Source organism: Meriones unguiculatus, chromosome 15, assembly GCF_030254825.1.
Source record: "Meriones unguiculatus strain TT.TT164.6M chromosome 15, Bangor_MerUng_6.1, whole genome shotgun sequence".
Lineage (NCBI taxonomy): Eukaryota > Metazoa > Chordata > Mammalia > Rodentia > Muridae > Meriones > Meriones unguiculatus.
In genome coordinates this window covers 48229047-48245556 of record NC_083362.1, presented here as the reverse complement: position 1 = coordinate 48245556, position 16510 = coordinate 48229047, and the positions used below count along the sequence as shown (strand labels likewise).

Below are 16510 nucleotides of genomic sequence, written 5' to 3'. Positions count from 1 at the left end.
AAGAAAATGATGAAAGAAAAAAAAACAGAAATGAAAATAAGAGGATGTGAGAGCTTCCTGGAGCACTGGTCAGCAGACCTTCAGTTCTTGTTGTTCAGTGACAGAGCCCTTCAAGAAAACGGCATCTTGTGGATGAGATTAGGTCTTTAAAAGAATTTGGTATCCCAAGGCATGAAAATGAAAATCTTCCTTCTCCTTTAAGAAGGTACTGCTCAACTGGCTCTTGTATTTCTCAGTAACTCACTCCCCACGAGGTTCCCAGAGTTCTTTTAAGCACTACTCTCCTAGACACTCAGGTTATAGCTCACTTGGCTTTAAATGAGATTTTTTTTCTTTTTTTCTTTCTTCCCCAAGGCAGGGTTTCTCTGTGCAGCCTTGGTTGTCCTGGAACTCACTCTGTAGACGAGGCTGGCCTCAAACTCAGAGATCTGCCGGCCTCTGCTTCCAAAGTGCTGCGACTAAAAGTGTGCCCCACCACCACCCAGCAAAGAAGATTATTTTTCAAAGGCACTGTTCATACTACTTAAATAAACAAAATAATTAATAATCCAAAATAAATAAGGGACATTATATGTGCTACTGTGTCAAAAGAAAAGGGAGAAATGCCAGGCCCTTTAATTGAAAGTATTTTTTAAGAATTCAAGCATCTCTTAAGTTAGAATGTACATACGTATATCACAAACAATTTAAATTTAAATTAAATATAAATTATAATATCTGTGATATATGATAAGTAACTCTACTTTTTGACAATGCTTTCTATACTCTAGAATGTTCCATTCTAACTTCACAGAGAGCTATACAAAAAAGTAATTACATAAACAAAGGTAAAAAATAATATATGGTGACTAGACAAAAACTAAAGAAAGTAGCCAATGATCACCAACTGTACAAATGGAGCTTAGTCAGCCCCTCTGGTCTCCAATGAGCAGCTAAGCTCCTGCTAAAACCCAAGAAAATGCATTGCTGGTACATGAGCACAACAGTTTAGAATCTGCATGCAGAAGAAATTTTAATTTTACAGAGATTTAATAACAATCTTAACTTAAACCTTAACAAATTCCACTGGACAGAACTCGTGAAGGAAATGCAAATACCCTACAGGAAAACAAAGCAAATGTTCCCTCTGCCACCACACTCCACAAAGTCATTTTCATGCGACCTTCAAGTTTAAATCTTATTTGCCCCATTAGATTCTTTCCACTATAGTCTAAGAACAAAAAGATTACTTCAGATAAATCCTAAACTGAATTACAAGCATAAACTTGAAATCCCAGCATTCTAAAATTTGAGAAAGGGGGAATCAAGAGTTCAAGGTCAATATGAACTACATTATATAGTGACAACTTAGTCTTAAAAAAAAAAAAATTCATTAATTAAAACCATCCTATTCCTGGGTGAATTTTTATGATCTGTTTTCCAATGACTAAACTATAATCTCTTTCCAACATTATCCTCCTTTATATTTCAGCTCGCCTTTGTACCATACAAATTCAAAATGCTTGACAAAGTTTTGATGGGGAAAAGAGCATTTTTTTATTTAGGGTTTTCTTCTTGTCTTTTTTTTTTTTTTTTAAATCACAAAGTCAATGGGTCTGAAAGTATCATGTCTTATACATTTCTAAAAATCCAATTTGTAGTAAGATAATCCTGGAAAGTTGATAGAGAACAAATACCATTCCTTTTACAGATGAAAAAAACTAAGTTGTTGACAAACTACAGGACCATAGAACATACAACAGAGCGAAACCAGAATTTCAGCCAACTGGCTTTGATTACAAACCTGATCACAGACCTCAATCATGAAAGAGTTAGGGTATAAGAAAAAGGTCGCACTTTACTTCTAACTCTCAGTGTTTGTAAAATAAAGTTAACTCCAGAGCCTAACTCAAAACTACAAGTATCCTAACAAGTTACACAAAATATTATAATCCACACAGCCTCTTGACAAGAATATCCTGATATATTCAACTGTGATATAAAAGGATTGTTAAAATCTTCTAAGAAAAAGGTTAGACTTCAGTTTATATTTAACCATGAATTTAGGCTAAGATCTTGTCTCGATTACAAATTCACTACAAAATTGCTAAACCACTTTTAAAGTACAAAGATATGCTTACCAGAAGAAAAAAAAAAGTTAAACACACACGAAAGAAACATCACAAAGAAAATATTCTCTACGAGTTTACATAGAGGTTTTTTGGTTTTGTTTTTTGTAACACAACAGTTTTCTATTACAATATACTCACCCAAGTGTCCCCTTTCCTGACATAGGGGGGCTTGGGGGCTTCTGAGTTGGAGGGGTTGTGCGTGGCAGACCACCCATCTTCATATTCTGGGTACTGACCTAAAACAATGTTGAAAAATAACTTCATTTCTACGCAGTGAAATTTAGTGGCATTTGGAAAATAAGGAGGGGAAGGTTTAAATAAGAAAAAAATTAGAGGCCATGCAATTTGTATGCAATTCCTACTCTACTATTCTGTAGTTGTACTCAAAGGACTCTTCCTAATAGGATTTTTCAAGTTATTTTAAACTTGTATGTGAAGAATGTATTTGCCATTAGGCCATCACACCAACAGCTCACTGGTTAGACTATTACATTCAGCTAAAATTAAATAGTACAATTATAAAAACTTTAGTGATAACAAAAACAACTCAATTAGAAAAAATAAGCTGTTTAATCAATTATTTGTTTGAGGGATTGTTTCCTTTAGGTAACAAGTCTATCATAAATAAGCACATTTCCCAACTAAAGATATGCAACTATGCATGTACTCAGTTATAACTGGAAACTATATAATACAGATAAATTGTAGGATATACAAAGAAAAGTTCAGCTCTTTCAATTTGTGAATCACTCTCACAAACCAGATTTACTGTTTTCCTTATGAGGAAATCACCAACCTGACAGTTGCTAAAAGTTCAAGGCATTTTCCTAAAACTGAGGTAACCCATCACTGAGAACACAAAAGCCACTGTCATTGTGTGACTGCTAGCGGGAATTGAACCCACTCAGGCCCAAACTGAAGGCTAGTTGGGGCATGAGACAGTGTGACATAGTACTGAGTCAGAGATGGACCATGACTGCATTCATAAACCTATTCCCAACTGAAATTTCAAATACAGAAAAGATGGGTAATCTGAGAATAATGATGTCATCAAAGGACTATGTCAGCACTTGTAGAAAAAAAAAAAACCTAAAAATCCAGTTATAAGGAGTCAGTAAGGAATACAGTGCAATGCAACCTCACATTGTTTTAGACTACCAACAGGTTAAATTACTGCTCACAAAGTAGATCCATACATGCTCTATTTTAAGCCCCTATTATCTTAAATTGGCATCGTTACAACATACTTAAAGTATCTCAAATTTCTCATAATATTGTCTTCAGAATTAAAACTTTATCCTTACAACATGAAAGGGTTAAGATATTACACCACTTAAGTTAGAACGGATTTACAATTGTAATATATATTTGAGACAAATTTTTGCTATGAAGCCTTAGCTAGCCTGAAACTCAGTATATATTTCAGGCTGGCCTTGAACTCACAGAGATCAGCCTGTCCCTGCCTCCCAAGTGTTGGGATTAAAGGCATGTACAAACATACCTGAACAATTTTATAATATAAATTTTATGAAAACAAATCTTAATTATGTCACAGAGTACATGAGGCTGTCAAAACTAACTCTGACTTGGGTGAATTCTTTAAGTTCTAAAATAATTATTACTTATCCAAATACACAAGAAATAATATATCAAGCAATAAATTCTTCACATGAATAGCCCAGTGAACAAGTTGTGTGTGATGTTAAAACGATCTTTAATGACAAATGGTACCTTTGAAATGTTAATATTTTAAAATAAAGCATTTTTCTATAATCCTTTTGCTGTCACTTTTAAACAGTAAATACAAATTATCAAATAAATAATCCTTGCTATCTCCCTCTTTAATAGGCAGAGGGTATGGAAATTTTATCTTTAAAATGTCAGAAGATATTTTGAAAAAAATCAATTCACATTTGAAGAAAATTTTGTAAAATAATCTGACAAAAAACCACCACAGCTTTTAAAAACTGCATATCTTAATTTAATGATACAACAAGATTTGAGTAGTAACCAAAGTCCTTTAAGCTCAACTTTAAACAACACAAAACCCAAAGTTACGGTAAGTGATGAGAAGTGAACCAAACACTAAACTACAGTTCAATTTGCTAGAAACAGGAAGGAAAAGGAGCAAGAATAGAAAAAGAATAAGAGAAAAATTTTATTCTATACATGGGATAACTAAGATATTTGAAAATAACTTTCCAACTACAATTTGTTTTAGATGTCAATGTGTATGGTGCTTTTATTTAAATTGCAGTACCTTCTCAAAGTCTTAGAATCTACACACCAAAAACAAGCTCAAAAGGAAATAAAACAAGTAAAGTGGTCTAAAAAAGGAATATGTGTGTGTGTGTGTGTGTGCGTATACACACGTTTAAAAGGAGGAACCATCTCTACAAATTATTTTAAAATTTTACAAAAGAAGTAGTAATGTGGAAAGAAACTGTTAGAGGAAGATGGTGTGTGGCTTTTTTGAGAAAGATGTAAACAAATGTCTACTCATCCAGGAGATGGCATGTGGCAACAACAGACTGAAAAAGGGGTTCACACAAGTCTGGCTTGATGACCTCATGGATTTAACTGGAGTTACATACAGAAGCATGAGTGAGGGATCACTTAAAGGAGCATGGACAGCTTACAGGAAACTAGGCCACTCACCAGGTCTCCAGACATGGTCAAGCACTTGTATCCTTAGGGAGGACAAGAACCTGCTGAGCTACCTCACGAGCTGTCTTTTGAGCTCTCCCCACCACTCCAAGAGAGATGTTAGTAAGCCTAACCTTGTAAGGATCTCATACAGAAACTCATAACTGCTCTGAGTCATGGTGGCAATAGCCATATCCACAATTTCACAACAGAATGTTTCACAGAGAAAATCTGAGCTAAGTCGAAACAAAACAGATAGGGTGAAAGGAGGGAGGAGGGGGGAAAATTACAGGCACATGTCTATAATTTCAGCACTTGAAGGTTGAGATGAATGCAATGCCAGTCTCTGCTACAGAGTGAGTTCAAAACCAGTTTGGACTACATAAAACCCTAAAAACAAAGGATCTGGGGCTGAGGATGTATAGAAGTCAGTAGCTGAGTTCATACTTAATATGCTCAAAGCCCTGGGTTTGGACAATTTGTTTTAAAAAACAGATTTAAATCTAGAGATAAAAGGAGGTGTATGATTTGAATCTATACAGATTAGAGGAAGGGGGAAACAGGTCAAGTCCATATTATCTATCCCATATTTCTGTCCAATATTATCCTTTCCAGAGTCCTATCTAATATAACCACTACAGTAGCACAATGCTTTGAGATTCTAGTGTGAAACTTTTTGGACCAAAGAGCAAAAACATTGAGGCATCTATCCAAGCAAAAGTCCAGTGGGATCTTCCTAGGAAGCCCTCTGGGGACCTCTCTTACATGAAAACAGACTTTCAAGGTCAAGAAAGAAACAACCGTCCATCCCAGAGAAAAGCCTGGGAGAGTGGCTTAGGAAAAGAAAAGAATCTATTTCTGGTTTGCTTCAGTTGATTCTTCTGGGCACTGTTACCACTTTGTAGGTTAACAGAGCAAGAACCAAAATTTGAAAACTGCCTACTTTTTTTAGTCTAGTTCACCGTATTCACCTTTCCACAACTCCAAATACCTAGGTTACCAACCAGCAAGGTAAAGGCTTAGAGCCTATTCTCCAGTGTGACTTTATTCTCCTCTTGTCAGATCCACCTGCCATGGCCAGGCAAATATTTTATAACCCTGGTTAATACTAGGTAAAACAGTCATCTTATCTCCTGATTATCACTGACTACACTGACGATATAGCAAACTGCAAAGTAACAGAAAAATATATATCTGAAAAGAAATCGCAAAATCTGGCTAAGAAATGTTGCCAGGCAGTGGTAATAAACACCTTTACTCCCGGCACACAGAAGGCAGAGGCAGGCAGAGCTCTTGAGTTTGAGCCTGGTCTACAGAGCAAGTTTTAGGTCAGTAAGAGCTATACAGAGAAACTCTGTCTTGAAAAACCAAAAAGAAAAAAGAAAAATGCATGATAATCTGATGAAGATCATTTTAGTGACACTGCATTCGACAGGTTCTTGAGTGACTTGAAATGCTTTTCTCATGGATCCTTCACCACACAGCACCTGCTCTGTTTGACTGTGTGGGGTTTCTTATTTGATTGGTTGACTGGTTTCTTGCAGTGCTGGAGACTGAGCCAAGATCCTCCACATGCCGGGCAAGTGCTCTATCACTGTGAAATACCTTCCAGACCCTATCTCTAATTCCTAACTTGTGTTTTAGCATTATCATGAACTTTGGATATCATGCATACAAACAATATTCACCTTTAAAAAGACTTAAGGTGAGATTATAATAAAACATTTTATAAAACCATTTAAAAAAGACTAATTCTTTTGTAAAAATGTACTGCAACTTAAAAAAAGCAGATCACATGGTATTATTTTTTGCTTCTCAAATTTTCTGTTAGAAGTCAAAAGCTAATGACATATTGTTAACGAACCATATAATTAAGCATACCATTTATAGAATAAAAAACTATTACACAGGGGGAGGGTTAAATAAAGCGTATTAGTTGGCCCTCCAATCAGTAACAAATTTTCCACATTTATAAAATTTTAGCTGATTTTATATCTCTTAACACTTTACAACAGTACAACTTATATTCCAGTTTCACAAAAGCACCCATTCATTCATTCAGCAAATACTTACTAATCACCTAATGTGTATTTGGTACTGTTCTAGGCACAAAAAATGGGTCAATGAACAAAACGGACAAAAATATCTACCCTCAGGGAACATGAAAACACACAACAAAGTTGCCAGACAAAAATAAATAAGTAATAAATAAATGGGACTATTTTGTTGGTTTTAAAAGGCCAAATGTGAAATATCTCTTTACTCCCCATATGTAATAGTCTACATAAGAACATAGAATGGAAATCCAGCCCTGGAATCTCTTACCTTAAATCTAAGCAACCACTTAATGCATAAATGGAGCAAATAAAAGAGGTAAGGAAGAAAAGCATTGAAAGGTTAGTTGGAACTTCAGGATGTGAAGACAAAAGAAAGAAAACAAAGAAAAACAAGTTAAGCAATCAGCATTAACAAAATAATGTTTCAGTAGATCATAGAAAGAGTGGTTAAAGCGGAATGTGTCATGAACAGGAGTTTCACTGATGATATAAGACACTGTTTTATTCAAAATTTTAATTGCTTTGAAGAGTTCTTCAAATAAGCGAACCCTAAAGTACAACAGAGATGAGTGTCCTAAAAGAAAAATAATTTATTTTAAGGATTAAAACAGAATTACACAAAGGAACCACCTGTAGTTATATAAGCAGGCAAACACAAATGTATTTTATATTCCAAGTATCTTTTGGCATCAGATTCTGGTAGCAGCCTATAACATTCTATTAGAAACTGTTAGTCTTTAACAAACTTCCCAAAGTTAAAATAAATTAGTTTAATTAATCATTTAGTTATATACTCATTTTAATATGCTTTAATTAATCATTTATCTATATATATAAGAATCAACTATAAAATTAGGTATCAAATCCTAGATAATAGTGTTTATTCAAAATTCTGAATAAGCTGGGTGTGACGGTACATGCCTTTAATTCCCAGCACTTTGGAAGCAGAGGCAGGCTGATTTCTGTGAATTCAAGCCCAGCCTAGCCTGCAGAGAGTCCCAGGCCAGCCAGAGCTACAACAGTGATACTCTCTCTAAACAAATTAAAAAAAAAAAAACAAAAACTGAAATAAATGTTGTTCTATAAATAAATTTTTATTGTATGTTTTATATTTACATACATAAACATTAAATTGGAATTTACCGATTTCTGGCCAAAATGATGGTTTGTGTTTCGCTTATGCAAGTTTATATTAAAAAATATATCATATGCATGAACTATACAGATTCAAGATAGGTATATGTATTTATCCAAAGCCATACTCAAGTATTTTTCCAGTCACTACTGAAATATAAACTGTAAATAATGTACTTAGCTGAGACTCTACATGGTTTCCTAAGTACTAACACTCACTCACAGGAAGTACACTTTTCCCCAGCAATAGCTGGTAGGTGTTCTGAAGTGCTGGTGCTAGAAAGCAGGGCAAGTGTGCAAAAGCTCATACTCTCCTACTGGGCCACACTCCTAATACTACATAGTTTTGATGATGGTAATTCACATATATACTAGATAACTCAAATACATCTTTAAAAGATGGACAAGATATAAAATGCTGTACATTTAAAAGCATTGGAAACAAATAATAATTTGCAACTTTTATCTATATTATTCTTATCCAAAATGTTGAGATAAAATTATTCTGGAAAAATATCAAGTTCATATTTAATAACATATGCTGTTCTGAAAACTAATGCCAAAAGTCTAAGGATAAATCTTTGAGATAAGAAAAACATTTTAATAATATGTTGGATAGTTTTTCTGTCATTACTACATCATTAAAAGATTGGAACAACTATACTATACTTCACCTATGTAAGTTATCAGCATAGCTAAGCAAATCCCATTGAAATAGAGCTGCTTTTGAAAACATAACACTAAGAAAAACTTAAGGAGACTACAATAGCAGTAAGCAATATTCACAACCACAACTGTGCCGAGATTTGGTCTTTTAGGAAATTAAACAAACCTTAATTTTCTATGGTCCCTTTGTAGCCTTTTGAAAGCTTGACAAAAACTACACCTACCTTTACCCCATGTCCAATGTCATCTAAAACTGTATAGTCAATGGGTTTTCGAATATAACGAACTGGTCGCTCAAGGCTGGCTGGCGCAATGATCTTATGGGTTCTTGAAGTGTTTTTACTGGCAGTCAAAATGCCAATTTCTCTTCTTGCAACTTTCTCTTTATGAATATCAACTGTCTGCAAGACATAACATAACGAAGACAATACAAAGATGGATAATTCTGATATCCATAAAAATTGTAATCAAACAACTGGGGATTCAACACTGCTTCATATTTTTTTAATTAATTACTTATTTATTTACTTAACATCCCAATTGTAGCCCTTCCCATCTCTCTTCCCAGTCCCTCCTTCCCTCTTTTCCCCTTCCCTTCCCCTATTCCTCAGGAAAGAGTAGATCCCCCTGCCCACCCACCCCAGATCATTAAGTCACATCAGGGCTGAGTGCATCCCCTTCCCCTCTGGCCTGGCAAAGCAAACCCACCAGGAAGGAGTGAGCAAAAAGCAGGCAACAGAGTCCATGTCAGAGACAGCCCTTGCTCCCTTCTAGGGAACCCACATGAAATCTGAGCTGCCCATCAGCTACATCTGGTTAGGGGGCATAGGTCCAAGCAAGCCCCCTGGTGTTGGCTCTAGTAGGCTTCTGGGAAGATATGGGGGTACTCTAGCTGAAATGCCTCACAGTGGGGGTCATGGAGACTGAATAGAACACTCTCTACCTAGATAGTACTTCTAGTGGAGGGAGGGGAACACCAATCCATCCACAAAAACTTCAACCCAAAATTTCAACCTGCCTACAAGATGTGCAGGGATAAAGATAGAGCAGAGACTGAGAAATGCCCATCCAATGCCTGGACCAACTTGAGACCCATCCCACTGGAGACAGCCAACACCTGACACTATTAATGATAATGATGTTCTGCTATGCTCTCAGACAGCAGCCTAGCATAGCTGTCCTCTGAGGCGCTCCACCCGACAGTGGATTGAAAGAGATGCTGAGACTCACGGCCAAACACTGGGCAAAGTGTAGGAAAGGGAGTCTTGTGGTAAAGTGGGGGAAAGACAGAAGGAACAGAAGGTGACAGGAACGCCACGAGAAGACTAAGAGCTTCATATTCACTTCATAAACCATTTTCTCTCGAGACTACAGTCTTTGTTCATTTTAATCTAATGCAAGTGTTGCCAAAGCATGTTCCAAAATCTAATCTGGCACATCACCCAATTGGTATAGCTCACAAGTTAAAAGCAGGATTTAAAATGTATATTTGTGCATGTTTGCATGTACGTATGCACACATATAGGAGCAGACCAGCTTTGGACTCACACTCTTCCTGCCTCAGCCTCCCTAGCGCTCATACTACAGGCGTTTACCACTGTTCCCAGCGACAAGATTACCTTAAATGGCATTAAAATACAGAAATATTATGAATGCTATACCAACAGGTAGAAAGTAAGAATTTCTATAAAGAGATTCTAACAACATGACAACATGAATTTCAATGCTAAAAGAGCAAAATTTACCAAATTCTATACCTATTAAGGTCACAGCTATATTTTTAAAACTAAGAGAAAGTACAGTATAAGGAAAAGAGGAAAGAATAAAAATGTTGGGCAATAGAAAAAGTTTGTTTTTCCATTTCCTTTCTGTATTTTCATAAACATGGCTTTTATATTATGAATTCAAACTTTACTGTAAAAACTTGCAAATTAAAACATGCAATGACGTTAGCCAGACCCAAAGTGTACAGACCTCAACGACTTCTGTACAGTTAGAACAGTCATGCTGATGCCATGGAGTTTGCTTTGAATTTTACATTTGTACTACAAACATTTTTATGTAATTATGTATATATCTCTCTCAAAAAAAAAGAAAAAACAAAAACCGACCAAAGTTAAAAGTTGAAAAACAATTACTTTTATGTCCTCTTCCATGACTCATGTGTCCTTCATCTGCATCTAGAACTTCATCACCTAATACTGATCTTTCTTGTTCTCCTTCTTTAACATTCATTCTAAAGTTTCATGTAAAGATATTATTTACAAGGTTTGCTAATCTCCTAAACTGTCCCATTTTGCAGCTATGGCTGCCAGGTTCCATTCTAGTAAACACAGCACCTGGGCTAAACAGTTTAGCCAGTAAAACAGTGGTTGCCTAGCATGTGCAAGGCTCTACGTTCAATTTCTAACACCACTGTGCTGGTCTGAAGAGAAATTGCCACCACAGGCTCTATTTGAACGCTTGGTCATTAGGGAGTGGTGCTACCTGACAGGGATTAGGAGGTGTGACCTCGTTGGAGGAAGTGTGTCACTGGGGGTAGGTTTGGGGGTTTCAAAATGTTCAAACCAGGCGCACGGGTTTCTCTGCTGCCTGCAGATCCAGATGAGGAATTCTTAGCTATTCTCCAGCACCACATGTGACTGAGGGCCACCATGCTTCCCACCATGGTGACAATGGACTAAACCTCAATTAAAAGCTTCCCGTTGTAAGAGCTGCTGTGCTCATGGTACACCTTCACAATAGAACACTAAGAAAACCACCAAAAGAGGGTTTTAAAAAATCTACTGACAGAGGAAAGAATTTAAATTAGCCACCAAGCTATCACTATTTTTAAAGCAGTAAAGACAAACAAAAAAAAATCTGTCAAAAAACTTTTTTAAAAAACAAGATAAATTTTCACTTCTGGAATGATTATGTTACTGTGGCAACTGAGTTTTAATATAATCTATCAAAATTTACTTTTCTATAAAACCATAATGATAGTAACATCACAAAAAGAATTATAAAACAATACAATATTAAGTTTGTATTTTCCAAAGAGTAGATGCACATCTACTTGCATAGCAACGGCAAGCAACAGGCTGTACGTTGCTCACAGGCAAGAAGGGAAATAGCACGGTCTCACCTGTGAAATATGGTTGATTGAAGACTCCATCCTCCGTAACTGGGACGCCTGGATGTCCAGCATCTGCAGGACATTGTTGGCCAAGGTGTTGATCAGATACGCGACACTTGCTAAGGATTGGGTGGTGTAGGCTTTGGTTTCTTCTAGGGCACGCTGCTTATCAGATGACTGGGGGGAAAACAGTGACCATTAATTTAAAGACAACTTAGTCATCTAAACTCTTCTGTCGTCATTGAACCTATACACCAAGTCAAAAATATTCTGAAAACCATCATTGTTATACAAATCCAAAACTAAATGATTCAATGCATTCATTGATATTTTCAATTTAACTATACATCTTTGTATAAGTACAAACAAAACCTTGAAGCTATTATTTAAAATATCAGTGCCAACATATACTTTGAGTAATGACAACATATACACATCTTCCCAATTTAACTACTTAGGCAGCATTGACATAATGGATAAATACTTACTCTACTTTCCTGAATCCTTTCATTCTCACACATAAAATGTGTCTATTCAAAGTATCAATAATGGTAAATAAAATGTCTGATATAAAAATGATTGTAAAACTGAAATGTGTGGCTACTTTGTTCTCCTGTAATTTAAGTGACAACCTTATGGGACAGAAATTGCCAAAGTTGGCCCTTTCTTTGCAGTCAACTGCGCCTCAGTCTCACACCTGCTACAACCCAGAAGCCCTACCTGAAAAACAGACTATGCAGCAAGAAGTAACTAAATGACTATTTTCCAGGTTACAAAGCAAAGCAATAGTAGTGACATATTTTATGTTGCCAAGTGCCAAATACCTTTTGTAGAAAGATTCCGTGGTTCATGATGAAGCTAATCCAACTTTCTGAATCAGAAACCCTGTATGTTAGTGCCAATATTAATATAACCTACAATAGTCACAGTTTCTCAATTACAAAGTAGAGGCTACATCCCTGATTCAATCATTCCAAAAAACAGTGGTCAGAAAATGAAGAGAAAAAAAAAAAGAATAAACCCCGTATATAACTGCCACTGCAGTGACAGGATTTTTCAAGTCTACCACAACCCCAATCATGTCTCTCCTACAGTCTGCAAAGCAGATAAAATTTCATTAAGGACTGGAGGAAGGGAAAGAAGAAAAGTCTTTTGAAGACTTAATTAACAACCAAATACTACATTGTCACTGAAAAAAATTAAGAGAAAAAAGAAGACTCAAACAAAATCAGAGATGAAAAGACACATTATGGGGGCTGGAGAGATGGCTCAGAGGTTAAGAGGTTAAGACCTCTTCCAGAGGTCCTGAGTTCAATTCCCAGCAACCACATGGTAACTTACAACCATCTATAATGAGATCCGATACCCTCTTCTGGCGTGCAGGTGTACATGAACACAGAACATTGTATACATAATAAATAAATAAATCTTTTTAAAAAAAAAGGAAGAATAAAGAAAAAGACACATTATAACTGACAGCACAGAAACACAAAAGCTTCCTAGGGACTACTATAACAATTATATGACAATAAATTTAAAAACCTAGGACCAGACTGCCCCTACTAAAACATAACCAGAAAGATACACATAAACTTTAATCAACCAATAACAAACAGTAAGATTGAATCAATGACACAGGTTACCCAAAAAAACAAGACTGTATTGTTGCACTGATGAATTTTACCAAACTTTCAAATAACAAACCATGTATAGTATACACACCTATTGTCCTAGTACTTGGGAGGCTAAAGCAGGAAGATTTCAAGTTTAAGGCAAGCCTAGGTCACATCATCCCATCTCCTGTCCAAAGAACTACAAAAGCAGTCAGTTCTCTTCAAACAGTTCCAAAGTACAGAAAAGATACTCATTCTAGTAAGCTGCCATGAGCCTGGCATCAGAACCAGACAACGATACAACACACAAAAACAAACAAAAATCACCTAAGGCTAATAGCCTATGAACATATAGATGCAAGGCTTCTCAACAAAATACTAAGTTAAATACAAGGACATGATCATGTGAGACTTACTCCACTGATGCAAGAATAGGACAGCATGAAAAATGGTAAATAAAATACATCAAATTAACAGAAGGAAGGCTAAAAAAAAAAGTGTGATCATCTTAACAGATAGAAAACAAGCAATTGGTTAAAATCCCTTTGTAGTGGTTTGAATGAAAATAGGGCCCATGGACTCATAGGAACTGGCACTGTTAGGAGATGTGGCCTTGTTGAGTAGGTGTGGCCCTGTTTAAGGAAGCATGTCAGTGGGGTGGGCTTTGAGGTCTCAGATGTTCAAGCCAGGCCCAGTGGCTCTCTCTTCCTGCTACCTGTGGATCCAGATACAGAACTCTCAGCTACTTCTCCAGCATTATGTCTGCCTATGTGCTGCCATGCTTCCCATAGTGACAATAACAGACTACATCTCTGAAACTGTAAACCAGCCCCAATTAAATGTTTTCCTTTGTAAGAGTTGCTGCGGCCATAGTGTCTCTTCATAGCAATAAAAAACCCTAACAAGTTCACCCCTCATGACATAAAAAAAAAAAAAAAAAAAAAAAAAACCCTACAAAAATTTAGGTATAGAAGAGTTGTACTTCAGGCCAGGCTGTGGTGGCACAAGCCTTTAATCCCAGCACTCAGGAGGCAGGTGAATATCTGATTTCGAGGCCAGCCTGGCCTACAGAGCAAGTTTCAGGACAGCCAGGACGGCACAGAGAAACCGTTGGCTGGAAAACAAGACAAAACAACAACAACAAAATTGTAGAAAGGGGTGGCACACACCTGTAATCCAAGCCTGGCATAGGCCAGCAGACAGCCATGAGTTCGAGGCTACCCTGGTCTACAAAGATACCCTTGGTCTTTTATAGAAGTTGCACTGAACCTGTAGATTGCTTTGGACAGTGTGGTATTTTACTAAAACTCTTCCAAGAGCTCACTGGCCACAGTCTAGAAAAAAGGTGAGTTTGTGTTACAGTGAGACCAGCCTGTCTCAAGTCAAAAGGTGGAGATCAAGACAGTAAGATAACTAACACTGTCTACCAGCATTCACATGTATACACACAAGTACAAGTATCTCCCAACTCATAAGCATGCACCACACACATAACACACACACAGGCACACCACACAGATTCACATAGCACAAATACACAAGTATACACAAACCACACAGAAATACAAATTCCACACAGATACACAACATACCAGACATACATACAACACATATGAAAAGCACACACACATATGCATATACCACATACACCAACACATATAACGAAATACACACAATACACCACACACATATAATAAAGAGAGCACATACATACACATATACATACAACACACATACACCAACACATATACACATACATACAGCATACTCATACACACAAAAACACAATTTTTTTAATTGTTAAAAACTTAAAAAGTAGCGAGGTGTGGTACACATGCCATTAGTCCCAGAATTTGGGAGGTAGAGGCGGGCAGATTTCTGTAAATTCAAGGCCAGCCTGGTCTAAGTAGTGAGTTTCAGGAAGCCAGGGCTACACGGTGAGACCCTGTCTCAAAACACACACACACAAAAGACTATTTTGAAGGGATACATGTGTTATGGCACATACACGAAGGTCAAAGGACAACTCGTGTAGTCATGTGTCTCTTTCCACCATGTAGGTCTTTGGGATCAAACGGGTTATCAAGCTTACAACAAATTCTTTTTACCCTCAAACCCATCTCACTGGCCCCTAAAAACAAGTTTCACTCCTTTCTCAGTTTAAAATATTTTCTCTCTTAAAATACTCCCAATCCACATTAAACTTCTGTTTACAAGGGATATTAACTTGCACACCTCACGACCTCACTGTCACTTCCTTTAACACTATCTTCCACTTGTGTTAAGCCACCATTTCTCTCATGGTGGACACTTTCCAAGTCTCTACGTCACACACCTAGTCCACTTGCCCAAACACTCCCCTTCTGGGCTCTTCTTCGGGGCATACTGGCCACATAATACCCTAGTTATCTCTTGCCAATATTTCTGTACTAGTTTGCCGACAGATCATGGAGTCTTAAATGTGGTCCAAAAGTTTCATCTTTCCCAATCAGCTGACACCTCCTTATCTTCCTCTTACCCACTTAAATATAAGCAGACACCTCAACTTAACCATTTACAGCCTTCCCTAAGAAGGTATACAAGTTCTTTCTCATTCAACTTCACCAAGTCTTCATTTTTAGAAAAATCAGTTTTATGGTTCTCAAAATGTGGATCAGTTTCCTACCCTTGTCTTCTCCTTCACCTGCAATAGCTTTTACCAATAACCTACGCCCTGCCTGAATTTTAAGGAAAACTTTTCTCATTGACACTTATCAACCTTCTCAGCAATTTATTGCAAACTTACATAACACAGAAATATATGCATGATTCACTGCCCAAACTCACAGATTATATACAGCAAACGACCTCAAACAGGTGGTAACCTAACACATCTTTGCACATTACATGTGAATCACCATGACTTCTATTACCCTTTTTCTGTTTTGTTGTTGCTGTTTGCCGTGGTGGGTATGAAACTCACATGCTAAACATGTACTGCACCGCTGTGCTCACCCAAGCCTCACCTGGGGTCTCTTTAATGGGTAATGTACAAGTTTCATTTTCTACCATCCTAATGGTCGAATTACATTATTTTTCTTCAGAATATATAACGTATTATCATCTTTCTGTGTCAATAAGATGGAATTATACTTTTCCCATATCAATATTTTCAGAGCCTAGAAA

At 36.7% G+C, this 16510-nt stretch overlaps 1 protein-coding gene across 29 annotated transcripts in view; it reads right to left on the bottom strand.

Moving 5' to 3' along the window:
* Abi2 (abl interactor 2) overlaps positions 1 to 16510 on the bottom strand; it is a 66503-nt gene that overhangs the window by 35489 nt on the left and 14504 nt on the right. For 15 of the 29 annotated variants that reach the window (XM_021655673.2, XM_060368452.1, XM_060368461.1 and 12 more), the window contains exons 2-4: positions 11742 to 11909; positions 8839 to 9015; positions 2250 to 2347 (exon numbers count right to left, since the gene is read on the bottom strand). In XM_021655673.2, coding sequence (XP_021511348.1) covers positions 2250 to 2347; positions 8839 to 9015; positions 11742 to 11909 — 443 coding nt within the window. Of the gene's footprint in view, positions 1 to 2249; positions 2348 to 7082; positions 7101 to 8838; positions 9016 to 11741; positions 11910 to 16510 lie in introns of all 29 variants that reach the window. The other 14 variants (XM_021655672.2, XM_060368451.1, XM_060368460.1 and 11 more) reach the window with 1 other exon arrangement.